Source organism: Aptenodytes forsteri, unplaced genomic scaffold (genome assembly GCF_000699145.1).
Source record: "Aptenodytes forsteri isolate BGI_AS27 unplaced genomic scaffold, ASM69914v1 Scaffold61, whole genome shotgun sequence".
In the NCBI taxonomy this organism is placed as follows: domain Eukaryota; kingdom Metazoa; phylum Chordata; class Aves; order Sphenisciformes; family Spheniscidae; genus Aptenodytes; species Aptenodytes forsteri.
The window spans coordinates 4,661,570-4,684,002 of NW_008794443.1; the positions used below are offsets into that span (position 1 = coordinate 4,661,570).

At 45.9% G+C, this 22,433-nt stretch overlaps 1 protein-coding gene across 1 annotated transcript; it reads left to right on the forward strand.

The window, feature by feature from the left end:
• On the forward strand, positions 1-16,654 carry CCDC191 (coiled-coil domain containing 191). The gene is made up of 14 exons (XM_009289671.2): positions 1-124; positions 665-843; positions 1,353-1,570; positions 2,584-2,740; positions 4,627-4,817; positions 5,602-5,851; positions 7,213-7,682; positions 8,197-8,291; positions 9,906-9,988; positions 11,357-11,458; positions 12,871-13,014; positions 14,223-14,375; positions 14,756-14,910; positions 16,417-16,654. Exons 1-14 carry the CDS (start codon positions 16-18, stop codon positions 16,547-16,549), a joined length of 2,439 nt encoding a protein of 812 aa, XP_009287946.1. The 5' UTR covers positions 1-15; the 3' UTR covers positions 16,550-16,654.
• The last annotated feature ends 5,779 nt before the right edge of the window (positions 16,655-22,433 follow it).

Consider the following 22,433-nt stretch of genomic DNA (forward strand, 5'->3'; position numbering starts at 1 on the left):
CTGCTCAGTAACTGGATGAAGTCTAAACTGCAACTGGAGCTGATGAGTGATGGAGAAGAGGAAGTTGACTCTGTCCTCCTGGAAAAGCCTTCTGCAGCCCCTCTGAAGTATGAGCGGTTTGATGGTGAGAGCACAACAAAGCAGTTCCTGGCTTCCTTTCTGAGGATGTGCTGGGGAAGGGAGCCAGGCCTCATGGCTTGTCAGACTGAGACGTAAAAGTTGCTCTGAGGCCAGGATAGTGGGCTCAGTAGAAACAAGATTAGAGGTGATGATTTTTCTCCCCCAGCTCTTACAGCAGCTTGCTGTAGGGCCGCACAAATGCACCTCATAAACATTTGATGTCTCCCTTTGTAGAAGAGAAATTTTATTTCTTTTGTGTATTGGTATTTGTGAGGCCTGTCAAATTTGTACAGCTGTTTGAGATGCTCAGAGGCAAGGCAGTAAAAACTGGATGAAATGTTGTTACTGCTCTAGCGTGTTCAATGGGAGACTGATGAAGACTCTTTGGGGATAAATGGAGTGCAGTCAGTGTGTCTGCTTTCATCAGAAATGCATTCACAGTCTGGGAAAGTGATCCCTTTAATTATGTTAGGCTTTGTGATCTGAGACAGAGGGGTTTATTCATTTCAGACTAGCCTGAGATAATCTGAATTCCTCATTTCAGACCTGTGCAGCTATCTGGAACATGAATTGGAAAGTTCTTCTGTGCAAGAATACCTACAGCATCTTTTGCAGAGTGATGTTGTGAACTGTGGGATAGTGGAAGACCTTAGACTTGAAGACATCAAGGAAAAACAAAAACTTGCAGATCCACGAATAATCATGGAGCTCAGGCACAAGCAGGTGAGCAGGCAAGGCAGCACAGTTAAAAGGAATAAGATGGAGGATTATAGGATTAGAGTAAATGCTCAGTGACACTTCCCCAGTATTCTTTCCCAACCTGCAATAATCTCTAACTTGGAGGCAAATACCCGAGGATACTCTTCCACAGTTTAGCTGAAACGTTACTGCGTTTCCGCATGCACATTGGCCATTCACAGTAGCTTGCACAGTCAACTTTCACTACATCTGTTCAGGTTTTCCTCCCTTTCCAAAGACTGACACAAAAAGCCGCCATGGCAGTCAGTTCTGAGTTTGCTCCCATCAAGTAATACTGGTTTAACCTCACTCTCTTGAATGGAGTTTTTTGCTGGTCTGAGAGCAGAACCAGTCCAGTCAGTGTCAGCTACAGTATAGGGTTGCTTGCTTCATGTGAAAGGTGGATTGTGACCCACCCTGTCAGTGTACAATGAACCTCAAATTCTTCAGCCTTTGGCATCTGCTTTGACTTTTGCTGATTTCCTCCTTCCCAGGTGAAAGAAAACCGAATGAGGCGTCAGAAGGCATTAGAGCTTCAGAGACAAGAGAAGTCCCTGAAGGAGTCAGTTCTGTCTGAGGCCAAGCTCCAAGCACAGGAGGAGGACAGATGGAAGGCCCTGAAGGCCGAGGAGGAGGAGATCCAGAGGGAAATGGTGAAGCTGCGAAAGGAAATGGCTGAGAAGAGGCACACCATGGCCGAAGCATGGAGAACGTAAGAGGGAGAGGGGGGCATGGCAAGAACCATATGAAGAACACTTATCAGCTCCTTTTGCTAAATGTAAGAGGAGTGGTGGTCCCAAAGGAAACATCGGCTATTCCTCTGTCTCCAAACTCTCCCAAAACCTTTTATGCCTTTGTTACCGATGTCAGTGGCAGAGTTTATCATTAGTGGGAAGATGGGCTAAAGATACTGTTAGCCTCCCCTCAGCCATTCCCAGTATGTACACTGAATCCTCTTATCAGCTCCTTTTGCTAAATGTGAGAGGAGTGGTGGTCCCAAAGGAAACATCGGCTATTCCTCTGTCTCCAAACTCTCCCAAAACCTTTTATGCCTTTGTTACCGATGTCAGTGGCAGAGTTTATCATTAGTGGGAAGATGGGCTAAAGATACTGTTAGCCTCCCCTCAGCCATTCCCAGTATGTACACTGAATCACAAAGTAGGAGCATGTTTGCACCACCGTGCATTCTCTCCATCAACTCTGTGGCCACATCCAGCGTAGTTAGTGTCTAATGCAGCATGAAAGCCAGTACACACACACACACACAAAAAAAGAATAGTCTGTGTTGAAAGTCTAGCACTTACAATACTTCCTCTGCTATGAGAGAATAGAGCATTCTTGGCTGAGAATTCTGCAGAGACATAATTTTTGCTTCTGCTGAGCTTGGATTGTCACAGAGATGTGACCTGTAGGGATGCCGTTTATTTACTTAGGCAGCCCTGAGATCCTAAATCTTCTCATGCAAGTGCTTTACTGAAATCTTACTATTTTCTTCTGCCTGCTATATTTTGGAAATGCTCCAGACTGTTTAATCTCTGGGACCCCAAACCATGGCAGAGGCTGTTTTCTAAGAAGGCTGAGTTAAATAATCAGCAACTTTCTAAGCTGTAGAGGTGAGTCTCTTAGGATTGGCCAAAAAGAGAGTGAAATTCTCCCCATGGCTCACTTCATCTGCTACAGTACTTTCCTCATTGTATTAGATCTGTAAGTTTGTTCACTTTCCAGGGAGGGGAAGAGACAAGAAAAAAGTCAGAAGCTGTCAATGCAGGAGGTATCTATTACTGCGTCACCACCCCTGGTTCTGAAGAAAGAAGAGCAAGGAGAGGAGAAACAGAGACAGGCTCAGGAGCTGCTGCACAGGATTCACACCAATAAGCAGAGAGTGAGCATCACCCTTCTTTATCTGAGACTCTGAGATACCTGCCCTCAGCTACCATTTGCAAAACTGAAGTAAAAAGTCCTGGTTATCAGAATTTTTTACTTCTTCCAAGCCCTCCTCCTGATACCAGGAAAGTAGAAGAGCAGGGCAAAAAGTATCTTGTAAGACTAGGAGCAAGAAATCCTGAGCCTCCATCCGCAGTGTGTTTGTACCTCAGGTGTACTCAGTGGGAGGTTTCACTTAGAATTGTGGAAAAGATGGGGCGCTCAGGACAGTTGCAAACATAAACGCTTCTGCAATTGAGAAATAGGCAGATGTACAGCAGAGGCAGCGGAGCAAGATTTGTTTTCTCTTGAGGAAGGAAGTAAAAAGGGGGGAAATGGCACAAAAGGGCCTGAGAAGCCCTTATTGTGTGTATGGGAAGATATTTTAAAGGTTGCCTTGCAGACCCTGGTGCAGGAGCAGGGAGAGCAAAGAGGAGAGAAGTACTGAGGCCTGGGATGAATTTTGAGCTGGGTCTTCAAGAGTTGAAGTATGCCAGCGCATCCACAGTAATGGGTTCCTCAAGGATCCACTCCTACTGGGATGCAGTAGGATATTCTGTGATATTGCAACGGCTCTTTTGAGGCAAATGTGCATGCTTTAGTAATTCCTGGTAGGAACCTATTTCTTTTACCCTCATTATTCTGATACCATGGCCAGCTCTGGGTTAAACACCTAGTTGTATCGAATACTTGCAATTAAAGAGCAATCTTTTTGTACAGAATAATTTTATATGGGCAGTCTCAGCAAAGGGAATAAATTTCCCTGAGTGTAGGTATGAATGCCATCCATCACGTAATATTTTTAATTAATAGAGCAGGCATCATCATTAATGTCTACTTATCTACGTCTAGAATTTTTTTTAATAGAAGAATCCCATAGCTTTTATGGTGATTCTCCCCATGGCTCACTTCATCTGCCCGTCTGCTGGATTTGAGCTTGGCTACTGTTTAGCAGTCTACAACCTCTCTCCAGCACAATCTAAGCTATGAAGATAAGCCTGAATGAAACCACAGAACAATTTAGGGCTGGCAAAATGTGAGAAGCCGCAGCTTAGCTGAGCTAAGCAATAGTGACACTTTGATTATTTTCCTAAAGCAGAAAGAAATAGCTAATGCATTGACATTTTGTCCTTTTTGTAAGTCTCCATTTGGAGATTTCAGTGAGTGAGAGGAATGCAATTAAAACAAGGCATCATGACAAAAGGGGAACAGCCGAGTCCTGTGAGTTGACCCACTTGGAGGATCAAAATGAACAGTGTCTGCAGTGACAGGGCTAGAATTATGGGGTAGATTAGATAGCAAATTGCTGTTCCGTACAATGTAAATCACTCCCAGAGGCAGCAAATCTAATTACACAATAGGTGAAAGGTTTAGCTTCCTATTGGAACAAGGCTGAGCTTAGGTCATGTCATAAATTCATGCTAGGAAGTGTCTTGATTTTTGTCTAAGTTAAAAAAGAAAAACAAGTGGTCCATGGAGATATTTGTGAACTGTTCTCCACAGAAGTGTTCTTACCTGTAGCATCTTAGACTTTGAAACATCTTTCCTGTCTGTAGAAATTCTATGTTCCTCACCCATTTTATTCCTTTACACTTGGTGAACTAAGTGCGTTTCACTCAAACGCATAAAGTCCCATGATGTTATCTTTCTAGTCCCTTTCTGCTTTTTGTAGAAGACCTGCACATGCTCTGCATTATTTTTTTTTTACCCTCAAGGTAATTGTGGAAAGTGGGGATTCTAAAAAGAATCTGAAAAAGGAAAGTCAGATAAGGGCAAAGGTGAAGAGGATCATATGTGTGATGGGCTGTATCTTGCTTATTGGTTTTCTGAAACTCTCCCATACAGTGCATGCAACGACATTTCTCTGCTTGGCTGAAAGTCATTCTGGAGCACAGAATTAAAATGGGAAAAGCCAGAGCCCTTGCTGACTGGAAATGCCAAATGAAGGCCCTGCGAGCCTGGAGAAACTATACTTGGGCCCAGAAAGTAGAGCAGGAGACACAGCAATTGGAAGTTCATCTCCGAGATCAAAACAGGTAGTGACCCTACACTGTGGAATTCCTCCTACTGCAGCAGTACTTGGGCAGTGCAGTGATCAGGGACTGTAAAAGAGGCCTGTCAGTTAGCCAGCAGGAGGAAAACAGTAGCTTTTTGAGAAAATTGCTACATTGCCTGCAGTCTGCCCAGAGGCGTTGTGGCGCAGATGAAAAGGACGACAGAGATAAACAAGAGCTTTAGCACTTTCCAACAAGCCTGCGTCTCACCTTCTTGTAGGTGTCTTTCCTGGAAATCTCACCCTGGCTTGCTCTGGACCCCAGAGAATATGAGGTGCCATATTTATTCATTCCTGATCAATATAGTTATTTCTTATTTCAGTAGTAGTAGAGCAGAGATCATTTTGGCCAGTGCCTTTCATTATGGAGGCTGTTGGATGAATTCGCTATCAGCCAGAGAAAATTTTGCTTTTGCAGTTGTCTGGCAGGCTGTGTGGTGAGGCACTGCCGCTTCCCCCTATGCAGCTGGCAAGGCAACAGGATACCATTTTTGCACCTATCCTACAGCCCAAGGTGATATGGGAAATTGCAAAATGTGAACTAAGGAAACTTACTTCAAAATAATGGGCATCCTTTCTGCCCTCCCACTCCTCCTTGGAGAAACTCTGTACAGCTTTGGAGGGCCTTCAGAGTTAAGTGACAAAAAGACTCGGGAAGTTATGGGGCCTCGTGCCATGGCCTGGACTGCTGTACTTGATGCAATTGTTTCAGGCAGGCCTGGGCAGAAGCCTCACTCCTATCATAACACAAGTGCTTTCTCATTCAGGAAAAAAACTCTGTCTGCGGAGCATAACCAGCGACGGCTTTTGCGCTGCTGCTTTCTGGCGTGGCAGCACTGGAGCCAAGCAGAGACAGAAAAGCGAGAGCTGCAGATCAAAAGGGAGGAGAAGAGGAGAAAGATGGCACAGCTGCTGGAGGCAGTGTCGCTGGGGAAGGGTGGTCTGGATAGGCCACTGGAAGTTAACAAGCCTGGGACAGCAGAAGTAAGCCATCATCAAGATTTGCAGCAAGACAAGGTAAATCTTTCCTCTGTAGTTTTGTCTATTGGCATCCCAGTACTCGTACAAAGTACTTCCTTTGTGCAATCTGAAATAAAGAGTACATTGTCCCAGAGGAAGGCTTCTTTCCCCAGGGTGACCCCCAAATACCTGCCTGCAACTGTTCAGGAGGGAAGTCTTTAAAAATCAGAGGCAAATGTGAAGGGCAATGGATGAGTTTTAAAAATAAATAATCTCTAATGCTGCCAGAGAACAACCCTTCATGTACTGTGAGTTGCAATGAGCGTCCCACCCCAGATCACTTTTGCTGAGAGGTTAGTTACATCTTTGATGCCGCTTAGACTGAAAAAGAGTAACGCTTGACTGCACAAGAGATTTTTGTCATGCCAGTGCAGCTCTCTGGCTTTTAAGCATGGGGAAAAAAAAGTTGTCACTGGCTGTTTCAGAATAATGCGCATCACAAGAAAGTAGGAGAGGAGAGTCAGAGGTTGCTTCCTTAAATTGTCATTTGTCAGGTCAGAGCCTGCCCTTCCTTTCTGTCTATAAAACCTGTACCACAGCAGTGTCCCGATCCCAGCATGAGAGCTCACACACACGTATTACAGGTCAAGCTTTTCATTTGCTTAAATGTCAGCAAAAGTTGATCTCCTACGGTGTTTATATCATCCTAGTAGGCCCATATTTTTCTTCTGATGCACTAGTAAAATTTGTGCTGGAAGGACGGGACTGAATTTGGGGTTTGACCTAGGAATCAAAAAGCAGGCCTTACATCTGATGCTTCTTCAGAGAAAGACCATGTGTCGGAGAAGGCACAGCCTCATTCCCCACTGTGCACCAGTTTTATGGTAATGTTTATCAAAGCTGGAGAAGAGGCATGAGGAAGCAGCACCTTGTAGACTTCTCTTCCATCTGAAAAGGGACTGTTCAGTAGATCAGCTGTGTAGATCACTTCAACAACTGTTTTTTCCTTTATTCTCCATCTGAGTGCTGAGTGGGGACAATGCAGTCCAAAAGGGAGTGTGGTAATCCCTGAGAGATGAGCTAAGTCCTGAGAAATGAGCTGTCCTGAGCTGTGCTCCCTAACAAAATAGTCAGGATATATTCCTGCCAGAGCTCTTGCCTGATCAGGATTTCTTCCTCTCAGTGAAATGACACACAGCTCCTTAACAGTTCTTTCGCACAGCCTCCCATTTTGTGCATAACGGGGCGCCCTCTGCCCTGGCTAGGAACTGGATAAAGATTGCATAGCTGAGATTACCTTACTTCTCAGGCATCTCACTAGATTTGCATTAAAGAAACACAGTAAGTGTAGCAAGAGCAGAAGAGTGCTTGGTTTTAATCAATGCCAAATTTTCCTCATTTCTTTTTTCCCCCCCTAGCCAACTGAAACTTGCCTCATACAGAAAGAACCTGACCAGACCAGAGACCACTCTTGTTGGGATGCTGCTCACACATCTCATTCCTACAGAAAACCCAAATTTGCCTGGGAGATTACCCTAAAACATGCAACCCCGAGTGCCCAGGGCCAGGCTGTGTACAGGAATCAAATAGCCACTCTCCCCCAGCAGTTTCAGGCACCTGGTCCAAAGACAGCTCCTGCTTATGGTAGCCGTTTTGAGCACCGTCATGCCTTCCAGCAACGTCTGATTGAGGAACAGAGGCAGCAGCTTCAGAAACAGCAAGAGCTGATCCTTGAACTGCAGGAAAATCAGAGGCTGAGCAGAGGTAAAGAAGAGGCAGCACAAGCCATGGCTCTAACCCAGCCGCTTAACAACTCTGCTTCACAAACCAGGGAGGAAAAACCGAAGAGGGAAAAACAATCCAGATGCAAGAATGCAACCCATTTGAGGTATATGCTCTCGATAAAGCAGGCTCAATTAGTCAGCATGTCTCATTCCTACTCAAGTTGAGCCAGAATTTGCCAGGCACACTTCAGTCATGCTAGCACTATCTGCTTTTCCTCTCACCTCTGACTTAGCCTCAAGGGTAGTATCAGGCTGGCCACAGTTCTCTGTCCTTCTCCCTTTTTGCAATGGCTCGATACCATGTGATCCATACAGGATCCACTTAGAAAAAGCAACACTAGAGTGTCACACACAGTAGCAGCAGGGATTTATTTAGTTGGGAAAAAAAGAGAGTGTCTGTATTTCAGAGCATGCAGCAGCCCTGGGTACTCAGCTCCTTCGCAAGGATGCATCATTAATCCCATTTCAAGCAGAAGAAAGGTGTATCGGATTCAGAATGAAAATGCAGCACAATGGAGAATAGAAACTATGAGGCCTGTTTCTCAACCATAGGTGGTAGGTGTGAGACATCATTTGACCACATTAATTGATGAATTTCTTTACTCTTTCCTTTCATAGTCCGCCTGTTTCTCATGGGCCAGAAAACACAAGGGCAGTGATGCAAGGCAGGAGGCCCCCCAGCCAGCTGACCTCAGCTCATCCCATACTGAAAGGTATTGTTCTAGATAGCAAAGACCATTCCAGACCACTTTTCTCAACAGCTTGTCTGGAAGCTTCTCTCTTTCTTCGCCTCAGCCTTGCTGGTTGATGACAGTATGCAAGTAAAACTCAGCACTCTCCAGCGCTGTGAGAGGGTGAGCTGTTCTCATGCCCAAGTCAGGCATCTGTAAAACCTGGGCCACTGCAAGCCCCTCAAGTCCATGCTTAGTACACTGTGGTAACGGTTACTCCTAACACTTGTGATTGATTGTTTCTGGTGTGACAAGACTCAGAGAGAGAAGCTCTACAGGGATTTGCTGTCAGTCTTATTCCCGTCATTGCACATCCAAGTAACACTTAAGTGACCAGTCATTTTCATCTAACTTTGACAGAGGTATTGAGATTTCAAAGGAAATTAAGTGCCTACCTAAGGTTTTGTGAGACAACAGTAGCTAGGCTAGGGAAGGAGCTACGGATCCCTGCCTTCTGTGAGATATCTCCCCTTCTGTGGCCACACTGGAACAGCATATATACGTTAAACATGCAGCACAGCCTTTTCATGCAGTAAATTAAGATCAGGTTCTGTTATATCCCTGGGTCCTGTTCTTCCATATCAACTGGGGGGTGGTCACAGTCTGCATGAAAGACTGGAATATGATCACTGTGATGTTTTAACAGTTTTGGGATCACCAGAGCTTTTTGGCCATAATAGCTGGGCATTAGTAGTTGCCTTTCATTAACTGACTGTGTTCAGCTCCAATGCTACCTAGTCCAAGCCATCACGCACTCCGATTTGCCTGAACTCTGTACAGCTTAGGGACAGTAAGCATATTTTCAGAGCACTCAAGTGCTTTTGTTTGAAGATCCCCCCAAAATTCAATGAATAAGTTATCACTAGAAGATTTTCTCTTGGCAGAGAATCCTGGGACAGCGGAGAGGAGAGGAGAAAAGAAACTGAGGAAACCTATTGTGGTCAAAACACTTAAATGTCCCCCAGTTATCAATTGCTCCAGCCTGTGCTTTGTTTGCAACTTCAGAAGCAGCGAGCACGGGTTCTCAACTCCACTGCATGTTCTGCGTGGTCATATCAGCACTGTAACACCTTCACTGATAGCCAGCAAGATCACCACACTGCAGTTTATCTCCCCAAAGCAGCATTAAGCAGTAGTTTCTTGCTAGTGGGACCAAGTACCTGTGTGTCACTATGGCAGGGATGCTTTCTGTCATGAAGTCACTCTTTAAATAAGCAACTGGAGCTTACTGGAGACCTCATAGCAATTGCTGCTGAATCAGGTGCCCTGAGCCTCAGCACTCAATCAGGGAAGACAGGATTAAGACATCTGGACACAGCTCCTTTCATAATTGAGCCTCATGGCTGTGACTGTCAACCAAAGAGGGTGGAGTGAATTTAATTGGGATAGTCCTGAATCGTCTTATAAATGTTTATGGGTTCCTTGTTCATGACACTGCCAGCCGTAAGAGGCAGCAGAAAGCAAGTCCCTTTGTGCTGGCATTGCCAGGTCAGTGGGGGCCTGGCAGTAGAGTGAAGTGGTCATCCTTGTTCACCAAACTTCTGTCATTATCCTATAGCTCACTTCCACTAAGCCTTACGCCTTCTGTTTCTGTAGCTATGGAGGAGAGAGCAACTCAGCGGGCAGAACGGAGGAGGAAACTAGAAGAAGCCAAACAACGAAGAGAAGAGGAAAAATTGGTAAAGAAAGTAGAAAATGAAATAAAGTCTCTTTCACACCATGCCAGTTACAAGAAATGCTGTTTTAACCCGAGTCAGGGAACAAGAAAAACAGGAGTTTTATAGCTTGCGAGAAAGCAGATGTCCAGCACACATCAAAAGAAGTAGTTATTGCTGCATTTGCATTCAGTGACCCCACTAGCCCTGCCATATCACAGGCAGACACTTCATGTTGATGCAGTTGCAATTCTAGAAGCAGCCTCCCTTACCACCCCCCAACCAGCTCTTTCACACCTACCTCATGACCGTAACTTGTCCTTGCCGAGGATGGCAAGGGTGGAAGTGCATGCAGAGATCCACTTGATTGGACCTGGCAATGGTGGGTTTCCCCTCCCCTGCCTTTCCTGTCTGGTCACAGGCAGCTTGAGGACGTGCAGTCTGGCCTAGTAAAAACCCTGCATCTTTCTAGCAAATCTCTGCTGAAGAGAGAAGATACTGACAATATTTGCATAGTTAATATACAAATTCTGTGATACACATCCAACAGAGGAGCCTTCTTAGCTTCAGGGCATTGAGCTGTTACTGAAAACAGTGATAGTAAGTTGCATTAAGATTAGAAAGCTCAGAACTGGGGTTCTAAAACAACCAGTGCTTCTTCCTTCTCCAGGCAAGAGATGCACTCACATATGCAGGAGGCTGAAATGAGCCTTAGAAAACACTTTAACCATAGAGTGGACAGACAAGTATCAGGTTAGATTTCCTCCACTGCAGTTGCCACGATCTTAGAGATCAGGAAGCACAGTCATAGTAATAATGCATTATGGTTGGTGTAGGTTTTAGGCCTTTGATGCATACACCAAGAGCAAAAGCTTTGTGAAATGAAAGCGGAGTGGGGTCTGCAGGGGGAGTAGATAAACATTCAGAGAAGGGTATTGTGCCAAGTATGACCAGTACTGAAGTAAAACAACTTCTTTTATCTTCAGTGTTTGGGTACCTGTAATGCTGCTTTGCATGTAGGAGTAAAACTTCAGAGGAGAGCCCAGAAGCCCAGAGCTGACTTCAGCAATCAGGTTATCAATAAATAACTTGGTGTATGGTTTAAATTTTTTAGGGGAAGAGTGGGCAAATACTATAACTTGGGGCAAAGAAAGATAAATATATATATATATATATAGGTAGTAGAAAGAACAGTCCCTCTTTCCTCTTCCTTCCACAGTTCATTGTCCAGCACAGATCATGTCTAGTAAGTGACAAAGTCTGCTTCCTTCTGAAGTTTCAGGTGCTGGTCAATACTAGAGGAATACTGGGAAAGCTTAGAGGTCTATGTGCTCTGAAAAGGTCACATGCGCCAAATTAAATTTTACCTTCCTCCATTTTCTCCATTTCAAGGCCCAGCTGAAGGCTGAAGAGGAAGCACGACAGAGGAAGGAGGCTGAGGAAAAGGAAGCTCAGCAGGAAAAACGACGGGAGGAGAGAAGGCAGCAGAAGCTGGTGACCAAGCACCTCACCTGTTTTCCCCCCCTTTAGCAGGGATAGGGAAGATGAGCCATTACCCACTAGCACTCAGTCAGCAGCCAGAGTAATGTGAACTGAAGGTCTTCATTAGTACAGCAGAGTTCCACAGCACAGCACCTACTGTATCACCACCTTCCCCCTTTTTGGCTGTGGACCAAACACACTATGAAGTATATACTGTCTCTGTCTCATTGGCAGGACTAGAAGTCCCAGCTGGTGGACGTTCACTGCTGAGGTATAGCCACACAAGCCCCCACGGTGGCAGCATGTTTCCAGTACTTAAAGGGCTGCTATAAAGAGGACCAAGGCACTCTCTTCACAAGGAGCCACATGGAGAAGACTAGTGGCAACGGGTACAAGTTGCACTGGGAGAGGTTTCATCTCGATATAAGAAATAAATTTTTTACAGTGAGAACAATCATTCGCTGGAACAACCTCCACAGGGATGTGGTAGAGTTGCCATTGCCAGAGGTTTTCAAGACACAATTGGACAGGTTGGACCAGATGATCTTTTGAGGTCCCTTCCAACCTGAGTGGTTCTAGGATTCTATGTTTGGTCTATTTTCAGGCTGATCCTTCCACTTGTATCCCCCTCCAGCATTCACAATGATACCAGTTGCAAACACATGACACATATATCAAGGGCAACTTTCCACCTGAAGAATAGAAGCATCCTCTCCTTGGAGCTAGCCTAGGAATAGCCCCACTTCATTATTGTTACTTGGAAATGAGCTGTCCTAAAAACTCAAATAGCACATTTGAAATCCTACAGGAATTTGACCTACAACTACTGTTCTACTTGGATTGAGTGTTTTAGGATGTTTGACCTTCATCCCTGAGTCTCAGTCAAAAGTAATATTTTACAGTTATGTGATATCCACAACCCTCCCCTACTATTTAGGCTAGCTTAAGTGGTAGGGTCCATGCGTAAACTCAGAATCATTTTTGGACAGGTTTTCAATCTAATTTTCTAAACATAGGAAGCTGCCGTCCTCGAGCTCACCAAAGCACCCCTCCCCGCATTGATGAAGGTCCATCAAAAAGAGGTTCCTGCTACATCAGCACTGCTGGTAGCCACAGATTATATGCCTGCTACAGTAACACCAAACTGCAGTGCTGAGGGAAGGCCACATGCTGATACACGGCCCAAGGAAATGTCCAGAAATACCATCATCTTCCATGAGGATTTTCAAGACGGTTTGCTCTGCTTTCTACCACAGGTTCTAGTACATGGGGTCATATCTGGTCTGGTCTGCACTGCTAAAGATGATGCAGATCCCTATTTCCTGTCAGGTCAGGGCCTACAGCTCCAATATGACCATCTATTGTCATTGCTTAATATCCTCTTCATCCAGAGTGAATTAAAACTACTGCTCTTTATATTGTAGAAAGAGCTGGAGAAGCAAAGGAGGCTGGAGAAAGAGCAGCAGCTCCAGAAAAAGGCCAGAGATCACTATGAGAAGGTCCTGCTGAGAAAGCTGGGAATGGTGCCATGGAAAAGGTTGAAGGAGCAAGCCAAGGAAAACCTGGTGGTAAGTGCTGAGGATAAAGGAAGGGGAGGAAGTGCCATGGGAGGAAGGGAAAAAGAATGGATGTAGCACTTAGCAGAAACCTTAATAGGCTCTTAAGCCAGGTAGAGTTGGAAAAAGCAAAAATTCTCCCTGCACACCCTGCCCCATATTCATTCTTTAAATCAGCCCATCTGACAATAATCATGAAAGGTCATTAAAAACGCACAAGGGTGGCATCCTCATTTATAGCTGAATAAACAGGAACCAAAAGGACAAAGGAACGAATTTCAATCTAATGAGAAGTCATCTTTTGTTAGCCTCCACTTGTCTGCAGTACTAACTGCCACATGATTTGATGTCAGTAACACAGTGGGAGTTAGTTTAGTGTGATACAGCCAAAAAAATAGATTGAAGTTATATGACACGAGCCTGTCAGTTCTCTTGCTCCACAGCAAAGCTAATCAGTAAGACACCGCCAAGCCACTGTAGTTATAGTAGTTAGCCCCAGCCCATCACTAGGGCTTTCCCTCTCTCTCGGGTCACTGCTGGTGCAGTGTTGGCCACTGCTAGAGGTAGGACACCACAGGTGATAATCCAGCGATCTCTTTCTAGCCTGGCCATACCTTCGGTGCAGAACGGCAAGTGGTAGCTTCTGAGACCTTGACACATAAATATTGCTAATGAAACATTTCCATACATGACTGAATTGGCATGCCTTATCAGGGGTGGACTAATAACACTCAGCCGTATCCTGAAGATTTAGCCGGAGCCCAGGGCTAAGTTGGCAAGCTTCCATTTAAGTCACTGGAACTGCAGCTACTTACAGTACTCGACCAAATGCACATAGGCCTCCAGCTGGAAAGAAACAGAGGGATAGCAGCTGCTCCTAAGTCCACCCTGCTGGCCAGCATTATGGACGGGGTTGGACTAAACTGATATAGGCCATGCCTCTGCTCCATTCACAACAGGTTAAACTGAGCATCTAATTCAAAAGGATATTCTCTAAAAGTGACACAGCAGTAGCCTGATAGAGAGACTGGTCTTGTTCCTTGTGCTGATCCCTCTTTGTGGGAACCTATCCTGTAAATTATTCCACCTGTCAGACATCTGCATTATGGGGGCCCCAAAAAGCTGAGGTAATTTTCTAGTGTACCCAGTTTTCTGTAGCTTTATGTTTATGTAGTCACCGGTCCAAGTAACTAGCTGCCATCTCTGCTGTCTTTACTTAGGTGGCACAAAGGCACCACTGCTTGGGCCTGCAAAGGAAATGCCTGATGACTTGGCTCCAGCAGACCCAGGGGAGCCTCACAGAGAAGGTGTCTCGGGCTGAGGACTTCTATTCCTATATGTTGCTGAGACGGGGCTTCAGGAACTGGCTCAAGGTTTGCCTGCATCACAGTGGAGAAACACCACCAAGCGAGCTAGCTGCTGCCGCACTTTCCCCTCACCACAGTGCCACTTCACACACCTGCAGCCCAGCTTTTGCTGAGTCACACTGTCCCCCTTCCAGCAACGTCATTCCCTTCTTTAGAGACCTTGTTTCAGCTCTCCACTCTCCATCATTCTCCTCCACCCAGGACGCTCTCCTACGTACTGCTCCCCACCTCCACCTTTGCACTCTCTCTCCCTGCAGATTTTCCTCCACTCCGGTCCCCATTACCCTTCACTGCCACAGTCTCAGCGCTGCTCTGTTTCTACTTATTGAGCTGGGGGTTGGGAGAAAGAAGACATTCTCACCTCTTTCTCTGTCCTCCTTCCCTAGTACAAGGATTATCTCTCCAGTCTGGAGGAGACAGCGAGTACCCTCCATGCAGCCTGCCTCCTGAGGAAGTACTTCTGGGCATGGTTTGATCTGATCATGGAGGAAAAGAGTACCTTATGGGAGAAGCTGAAGATTGCTACTGAACACAGTAACAAGTAAGTGCATTCCCTTGCCAGCAATTCTTTACTTGGGTTTAATATACCCTATAGATTATTTTAGAGACTACTTTTGACAGGTCAATTATCTGCTCCCCAAGAACATGTGAAACAGGTTCTCTACTGCTGGTATTTCACTTCTGTGATATGCACAGACAACACCAGCAGAGGTTTGTGGTAAGAATTTTCCATGCAGCCTGGAAAAGGAAATTGAGTGGTACCCTTCACAGGACTTTTAAATCTGCTGAAAGGGAATACAGTGAAAGTGGATAAGCGGCTGAAACTTTCTAAGCTGATTAGCAGATCTGGCCATGCAGCTTCTGCTAAAAGCTGCCTTAGGAAAATCTTTAAGTACATTTATAGCAAGCCAAACAATTGTGCAGGAATTACACTGTATTGTTTTGTCCACAGCAGATGATTTATTTCACAAATCCAAAGTTGATCAACTAGAAACCCTACTTAAGGAATCTTTCAGTTTATGCCATCGTCAGCCTGACTTGGCAGTGAGAACTACAGCAGACAGTTCTACTGATCACGACTGGAGCTGGACGCACACAGTTCACTCATTGTCCCATAACTGCATTAGCTGTGCCTTTTAACAGGAGGAAAAAACTATTGTCAAAGTTCAGCAGAAAACAAGCATGTTCACCTACCTCACCATGAAAGCACATCAGCTGCATGCAGCTGTGAACAGGCTGCACCTGTGCATAGCCCAAACAGGATCCGCAGCACCTTGGAGGAGGAATTAAATTAAATTCACCTCTTATGTGGTAGAGCGAACATGTTCTAGCTTGCCGTGTCAGTAAGATCAGAACAGTGCACGATTTAACCCAACAAGCCAGCAAACTGGAGGAACCAGGGAAAATTCAGACCCAGGAAGAGATTGGATTTATTCTATGTATGACCTCGTATTAGGAGCATAATCACCTGTCATTCCTCATTACCTCTTCCCCCACTGACTGGTAAAAGCCAGTTCAGACCTTGACATAGCAAACTTTTCTTTAGAAAGGACTGTTGCTCCCTATTGCCCACATGGGAACCCAGGGCAAGGCACCTTTGCTGGAGTGATTAAAATCAGGTAAGAATTGGAGCCCAGCTGCCTGCACTCCCAAGTGGTTGGTCTGGACCAAACAAGCCTGCATTTTTCTTGAAAAAACTGCTTTCAGAGACCCTGTTTATTCTTCAAGAAACATCTTTCATCTTCACAGTGCTAAGCAAACACCAGCTAATGAATCCTGTCAGAGGGAGGAGCAAAATTCTTGGGGGAGAGAAATAGAGAAGGGCAATGTGTTATTTTTCCCTGGGATGATTGACATATTAATGGAGTGGTCTGCCTGCAGATGTTTAACATGTCACAGCCCTGACTAGCACCAGAAAGAACAAATCCCACAGGTATTTTAGGGGAGTTCCCCCCCTCAAATAGAAGTCATCTTTTGATATACCTGTTATGTTATGCACACAACTGCATGTCATCACTTTGTTCTTTGTGTCCCCAATTTCTTTAAGGAGACTCACGCTGAATGCATTGAAGGCATGGAGGCAGTACCCGGTACTGATGAAAAAGGAAAGAGAGAGGGAGGAAAGGAGAAACCAGCTACGCAGGAGAGTAGCTGAAATTCTCCCTGACTTCCAAACATGATAGAAGAGAGTCAAAGGAGACTGGAAAAAGGGACAAAAAGACTGATTCTGTTCCATGCTATCTTCCTACCGACTGAAACAAATCCAAGGGGAAGTCCTGTCCAGTGCAAAGGGTTTTACAGCCAAAGGAAGCTCCCTGGGGCCACTGCTGTCGTAAACTAAGCATATATGGAAACTTATCTGATGGTTTCACTTTGTACTTCAGGGGGTTATTTCCCACAAGGTCCTCCTCATGTGAAGTCTCCATAGGGGTGTCTTGGCTGGTGGCAGTGAGGCCCAGGTAACCAAAGCCTAGCACAGGCTGTGTTTCGCGCCAAGACATTTCTACACGCAGAGCTGCAGCACTGACACAAATCCTCCTCCATCACAGGAAGCACGGAACTGAACTGCACCGATTTTTCCTTAAGCCATAACCTGGTGCTTTTCTGTTGCCAGTACTCTGTAGGGTGACACAGCTTGATCAAAGAGCAAACAGACCTGACTGTCAGCTGACCCCTCACCACTACTGCGAACTTGGCCACCCAAAGAACAGTTTCTAGCTAACTGCGCCAGGAAAGTTTGGATGGGAGGAGGAGAGGGAAGAGCTATTTATGCAAATCATATTTGCTAATGGTCCAGATCACAGCATCGCATATGGACAATCTAAAACCTGGATTCTTTTTTCGAGGGACTGCCTAGTTCGCAGCACTGGCCAGTTCACAAGCACAGTGCTTTGATTTTGGTGGCAAGCAGTGATTCCAAGTTTATGAGTCTCTTATCTTCTTGTCATTTAAACGTTTTCCAAGCTGGTTAACTGTAGTATTTAAGGATGTATTGTGCAAGTCTGCCTGGGCCTTTTCACTTGATCCAGCACTTCAAAAAAAAAAAAAATCCAAGAAAAAGGCAGACTGTATTTTTATATAAGCTAAAGCTGACATGATTAAAATGAAAGTTTCTTATCACTGTTTAACCTTAACCTGCAGCATAGTGCAGATAGGGTAATGCCATTAAGGTACAGTATGTCTTCTCTTAGCAACAGCATAAGGCAGGAATCTGGAATTGCTTCCCCCTCACAACAAGATAGGCAAAGTTCTCTCCAAAAAGCATTTGGCAGTACAGGGAGCACTTAGGTAACTCCAGGAAGAAAACTGTTTACTGTTATCCATTGTATTGGATAGTTTTAAAATCCTGTATATGCATTGAAAGTTTCCAATAAACCCAAATCTGAAATGAGTGCAACTGAGTTGTCGGTGCAAATGTGTTAGAAGCCAACTGAATGGCACTGGACAGAAGTCCAGGGTCGGGGACCTAGACCAGCACTAAGCGCTGCAGATGAAGTGGTATAGGACAGGTCAGGTGCCCAGGCGCAGAAGCAGGCTCCAGAGCTTTAGCACTGGGAGTTTGTCCATGCGGAGAGCCCGCAGGCATGTGGTCAGAGAGCCTCCCTGCCCACACAAGCCAGGCTGTCAAGCAGACTTTCGGTGCAGGTCTGAAGATGACTGTCACTCCCAGGTTACCTCCCACAGCCATCCCCTACAACACATGGACATTTACCATCTCCCAAAGGCTGATTACAGACCTGACCACCAGCAGGTCAGATGAGCGCATTATCCAAGCACAGGGAACTGAAGGTGCCTGCATGGAGTGTGGGCGAGTACAGACCATCTGGCTGCATTAAAGGCAGATTGTGAGAGGAAGCGACAAGCTGAGAGAGGGCTGAGTAACTCGTCTTGTGGGGAAGGACAGGCACTGCAGAAGGGTAGCATCTTTCACAGAGGACTGAGCCGAAGAGGCACAGAGGAGCAGAGCTGGGGGCTGAGCTACCAAACTAACACCCCAGTGCAGCCAGCAGCCACGCTTGGTGCTCATAGCAGCAAGCTGTGGCAGCACAGCAGCAGCAATATGCTTTCTCTTAGTCCGCTCTCTCCCCTTGGAAGCCTCTCCCATGTAGTGCCTAACAAGCTCCTGAAACACCTCTGAACCAGCCCTTACGCTCCCAGGTTACTGGTGGCCTTTTCCTAAGCTGACTTCCTTCTTACCGGGGCTTGGCAATGAGTGCAGCAGGGAAAGTCTCCAGCCCACCCTCCACCTGGATTCACGGCAAAAAAAGGATAGTGAGCCAGAGGATGAAAGGCAAGGACACAAGGGCTTTCTCAGCTAGAGAGTAGGTAGCATTACAGGCAGCTGGAGACGGGACACACCACAGCTGTAAGGGGAGGAGCAGGAGTACGGAGCAGTAGAGTGGATGAGTCCACATGCAGCCAGGTCTTGACCCTAGCAACAGGCTGAGCAGGGGTTGAATCTACATCTCTCACACACTAAAAGGGTGCCCCAAACCACTGGCTACTCGGGGGTGCATCCAGTTTACCGAACTGCAGATTCTTCCCCCAGCAATGCCACACTCGCACATTTTGTCCTCGAGGTCCACAGCTCCCACTCACCTCAGTGCCCACTCACCATCCATGAAAATAATGCTGTTTATATGGAGCACAGCCTCCCCCACCCAGAACTTGAAGTAGTCAATGCTTACTTTTGAAAACTGGCCTTTATCTTATCTTCTGGAGTTTTCTTTTATTCTTAGCAGCTTTGACAAAGATTCTCCTATTAAGATGCTCTTCTGCTGGACAGTTCAAGCAGTAAGAAGCCAAAAAGATGATCCAGGAGGAGCTGTACTTTGACACCCCTTTGCCCTTGCCTACTGCTAATTCCACGATAGCACAGAGCTGAAGCCTCAGCTGGATCCAGCTGAGGGAAATGGATGATGTTCAGGGGTCAGGCGCTTTCATACTGAACCTGGTTAGAATCAAAGGAGTGATGGCGAAGCCCCTTGACTTCCCCATTCAATCCACACCTGGCTGAAACAACTCATACCTCCTTGGCAGAAGCAAGGCTGTGCCTGATGATGCTGTTGAGAGACTGCACAGGACACCCCTAAAATCCCTGGCATGATGTTAGTGTTTTGCAAATTGAAGCTCCAGCAAACAGTTCCCAGCAGGAGGGTGACACACAAGAGAGCTTGTCAGACCAAGGAAACAGCTTCAGCCTGCAGCTGTGCCAGACCATCCCTCCTGCTCCAGCACTTGGTTAAATGCAGATGTCAATGCCTTAATGCTGGTCATCAGCCCACACTCTCACAGCTCAGGCGCGCTCCTGCCTGTCAGCTCCTTGCTTTTCTTAGCAAGGGAGGGAGGTGGCTGCACAGCCAGACTTTCCTTCTGTGCAGGGGGGGGGGGGGAGGATTTTCATTTTGATACAACAGCAAACACAGAACCCTGAAATGATCGCAAACTCCCCTTCTCCCCAACCCCATCCCCAGCTGACACCTGCCCGCCAGAGTTCTTACATGCTTTCCCAAAAACCTTGACCACAGAAATATCTTCTTCTCAGTAAATCTGTACACCAGTCTCCTCAAAGTGTGCCAGGCCCAGCTCAAACCGGATTTGAAACAGCGCCTGAAGTATTAAACAATTTCCTCTGCTCCCCCCAGGCAAACAAGACTGTAGCTGGGGACAGTAGTTAGCCTGGGAAGGGTCTATGAACCACCGCAGTCTGATCCACAGCTCACATCTTTGCAGACCTGCTACGCGTTACAGACACCAGCCGCAGTAGCGCACCTGTGCCTTCCCCAGCAGATGAGCTGCCACTCCAGACATGCTCCTCTGTGTGGAGACAACATGGCAAGCCACAAAGGGGAAAAAAAAAAAAAAGCTGGGGAGAGATGGTAGTCTCATGGGCCCCCGCCATCGGCACTGCAGTTAATGAAACTGGTGGCTGCTGGGGTGTCTGAAGTCTGTCACCCTTCTGCACACACCACTCTTGCTTAACTACAAACCTGGTTCACTGCCAGCGCAAGGTCCTTGTTGTCAGCAACCGCAAAGTAATCTTCAAAGAGAAATAGCTGAACAGCAGACAGAAGTGCCACCCAGGCAAATCAAAGCAGAGCTCTGGGAACAATCAAAGGCACCTGTGATTCTACTCATTAAAAGTCATCTTGCCTTTCAGCAGATGTCCCAAGATACCAACAGGATCAAAGGCTACATCTCTTCCCACTATCTGCACAGAGAATATCCACGTCATTTCCAAACATGGCTTAGAAGAGCATTTAAAGAAGAGATTGTTCCTTTTGGGGGTTCTGGATGTATTGTGTGGGCAGGTGTAGGAGGGAAAGCAAGACACTGGACAAAAAGGCTGGGAATCTGATCAGATACAAACGCTCAGTGTCTGATAATGGATTGCTTTCGGTATGCAAGATCCCAGTTCAAATCCCCACTGTGGGGGAAGAGCCCTAGTTTCCAGGGTGGTGAGAACTGCAGAGCAAGTCTCTGTTTCATCCCACCACCACCAAACCCAAAGGTCAAACTTTTGCAGAACTGGAAGAACACTTCCTAGCTTCTCCTTAGCCTGTTGCTCCCTTATTCCCAAGTCCAGCTCACAGCTAAATAGCCATGAGATGACGGCAGCTTTTAGTCATTTGACCTGGCTGAGTGTGTTGGCATAAATCAACAGGCCACCCCACAGATCATTTCTAATAATTTATTTTGATTCATAATTACATCCATTTGGAAACACTGAATACAATGCAAAATGGACATAAACACCCACCCACCAGTCCTTTCAACAAAGCTCACAAATATGTTTCACAAAGTTTCTTCCTAAAGCTTAGGGTGGGGAAAAAAAAAAAAAAAACAACCAACCCAAAAAACCCCCCCAAACACCCCACTCTCCAAGGTAGATAGTTTTTCCAGAGCCCGTCATTCTTCACATTATCATTAGAGGAGTTCCATAAAGACAAGATTTTTGGGAGGCTGAATTCCCACATTTCAGAAAGCGCCTCACCTGTCCGCAGAAAGATTTTCACTGTACAAACATCCTGATAGCGGAAGAAAATCCTAGGAAACTGTAGAGTTCTTCACTGAAAGCAATACAGGAAAACACATCCATAATCATACACGCTTCCTGCCCTAATGAGGCAATATACATTCATATAGAAGGAAAAAACCAAGCACGTTATTAAGACATCAGGCAGTATCCATTTTATCTTCAGAAGAAATTTTACAGCAAATGGTTTCATTAAGACACTTGAAAGCAACCTACTTTGAAGAAAAAAAAGCACCATCATAGCATGAAGGCTGAAATGTGATTAGGAGTCACAAGCAGTGCCAACTCAGGCTCACCAGTGACTTTTGTCATTTGAGGACAAGTTAAATGGAGAAACAGTCAACGTGGGGACCTGTGACTTGCCTACAAAAAAGCACGATGTAAGAAGACACAGTTAAAGAGTGCCAAGCCACCATTTACAGGGTGTATCTAATGGTGCACAGTTCTTAGTACAGTCACCAAGCAGTAGGGTGCTGACATTTGGACACGGAGGGTTTAACACTACAACAGCAGCAACATCAGAACCCTGGCCCCTTAAGAGTTGCCCTGGTCTGCAGAAGTCCACACTACTTGTGAAACAACAAATGCCTCTTAAAAGGTCATGGTTAAAGCAGGATAAACTAATTTCCAAGTCTGGGTGGAGAAACATCAAGGCTAGCTCTTACCAAAATCCTTCCCTGCTTCTGACCAGCTCTGGCTCCTCTCTTCTTACACAGGGAAAACTTTTCAAGGGTCAGCAGGGTACTGTTTTCTGTACTGCCAGGTACGTGCATACAGTTTTACAGGTGAGACACTGGTCCTTGCCTCAAGGCTACACACATGACCCACAAGTCACCTGTCAAATGCAGCCTGCTCCCAGGGCTCCAACACCCAGGCAGCATGGATCTAGGCAGCTACTAACACAGTGAGCCTGAGGGCTGACTCTTTACACCTAGGTTTTAACATTTTTCTACCAGTGTAGCCAATAACAAGCTCAGCAAGAAAATACTCAGAAAAGGAATTGTCTTTTAGCGCACAAGAGATCACAA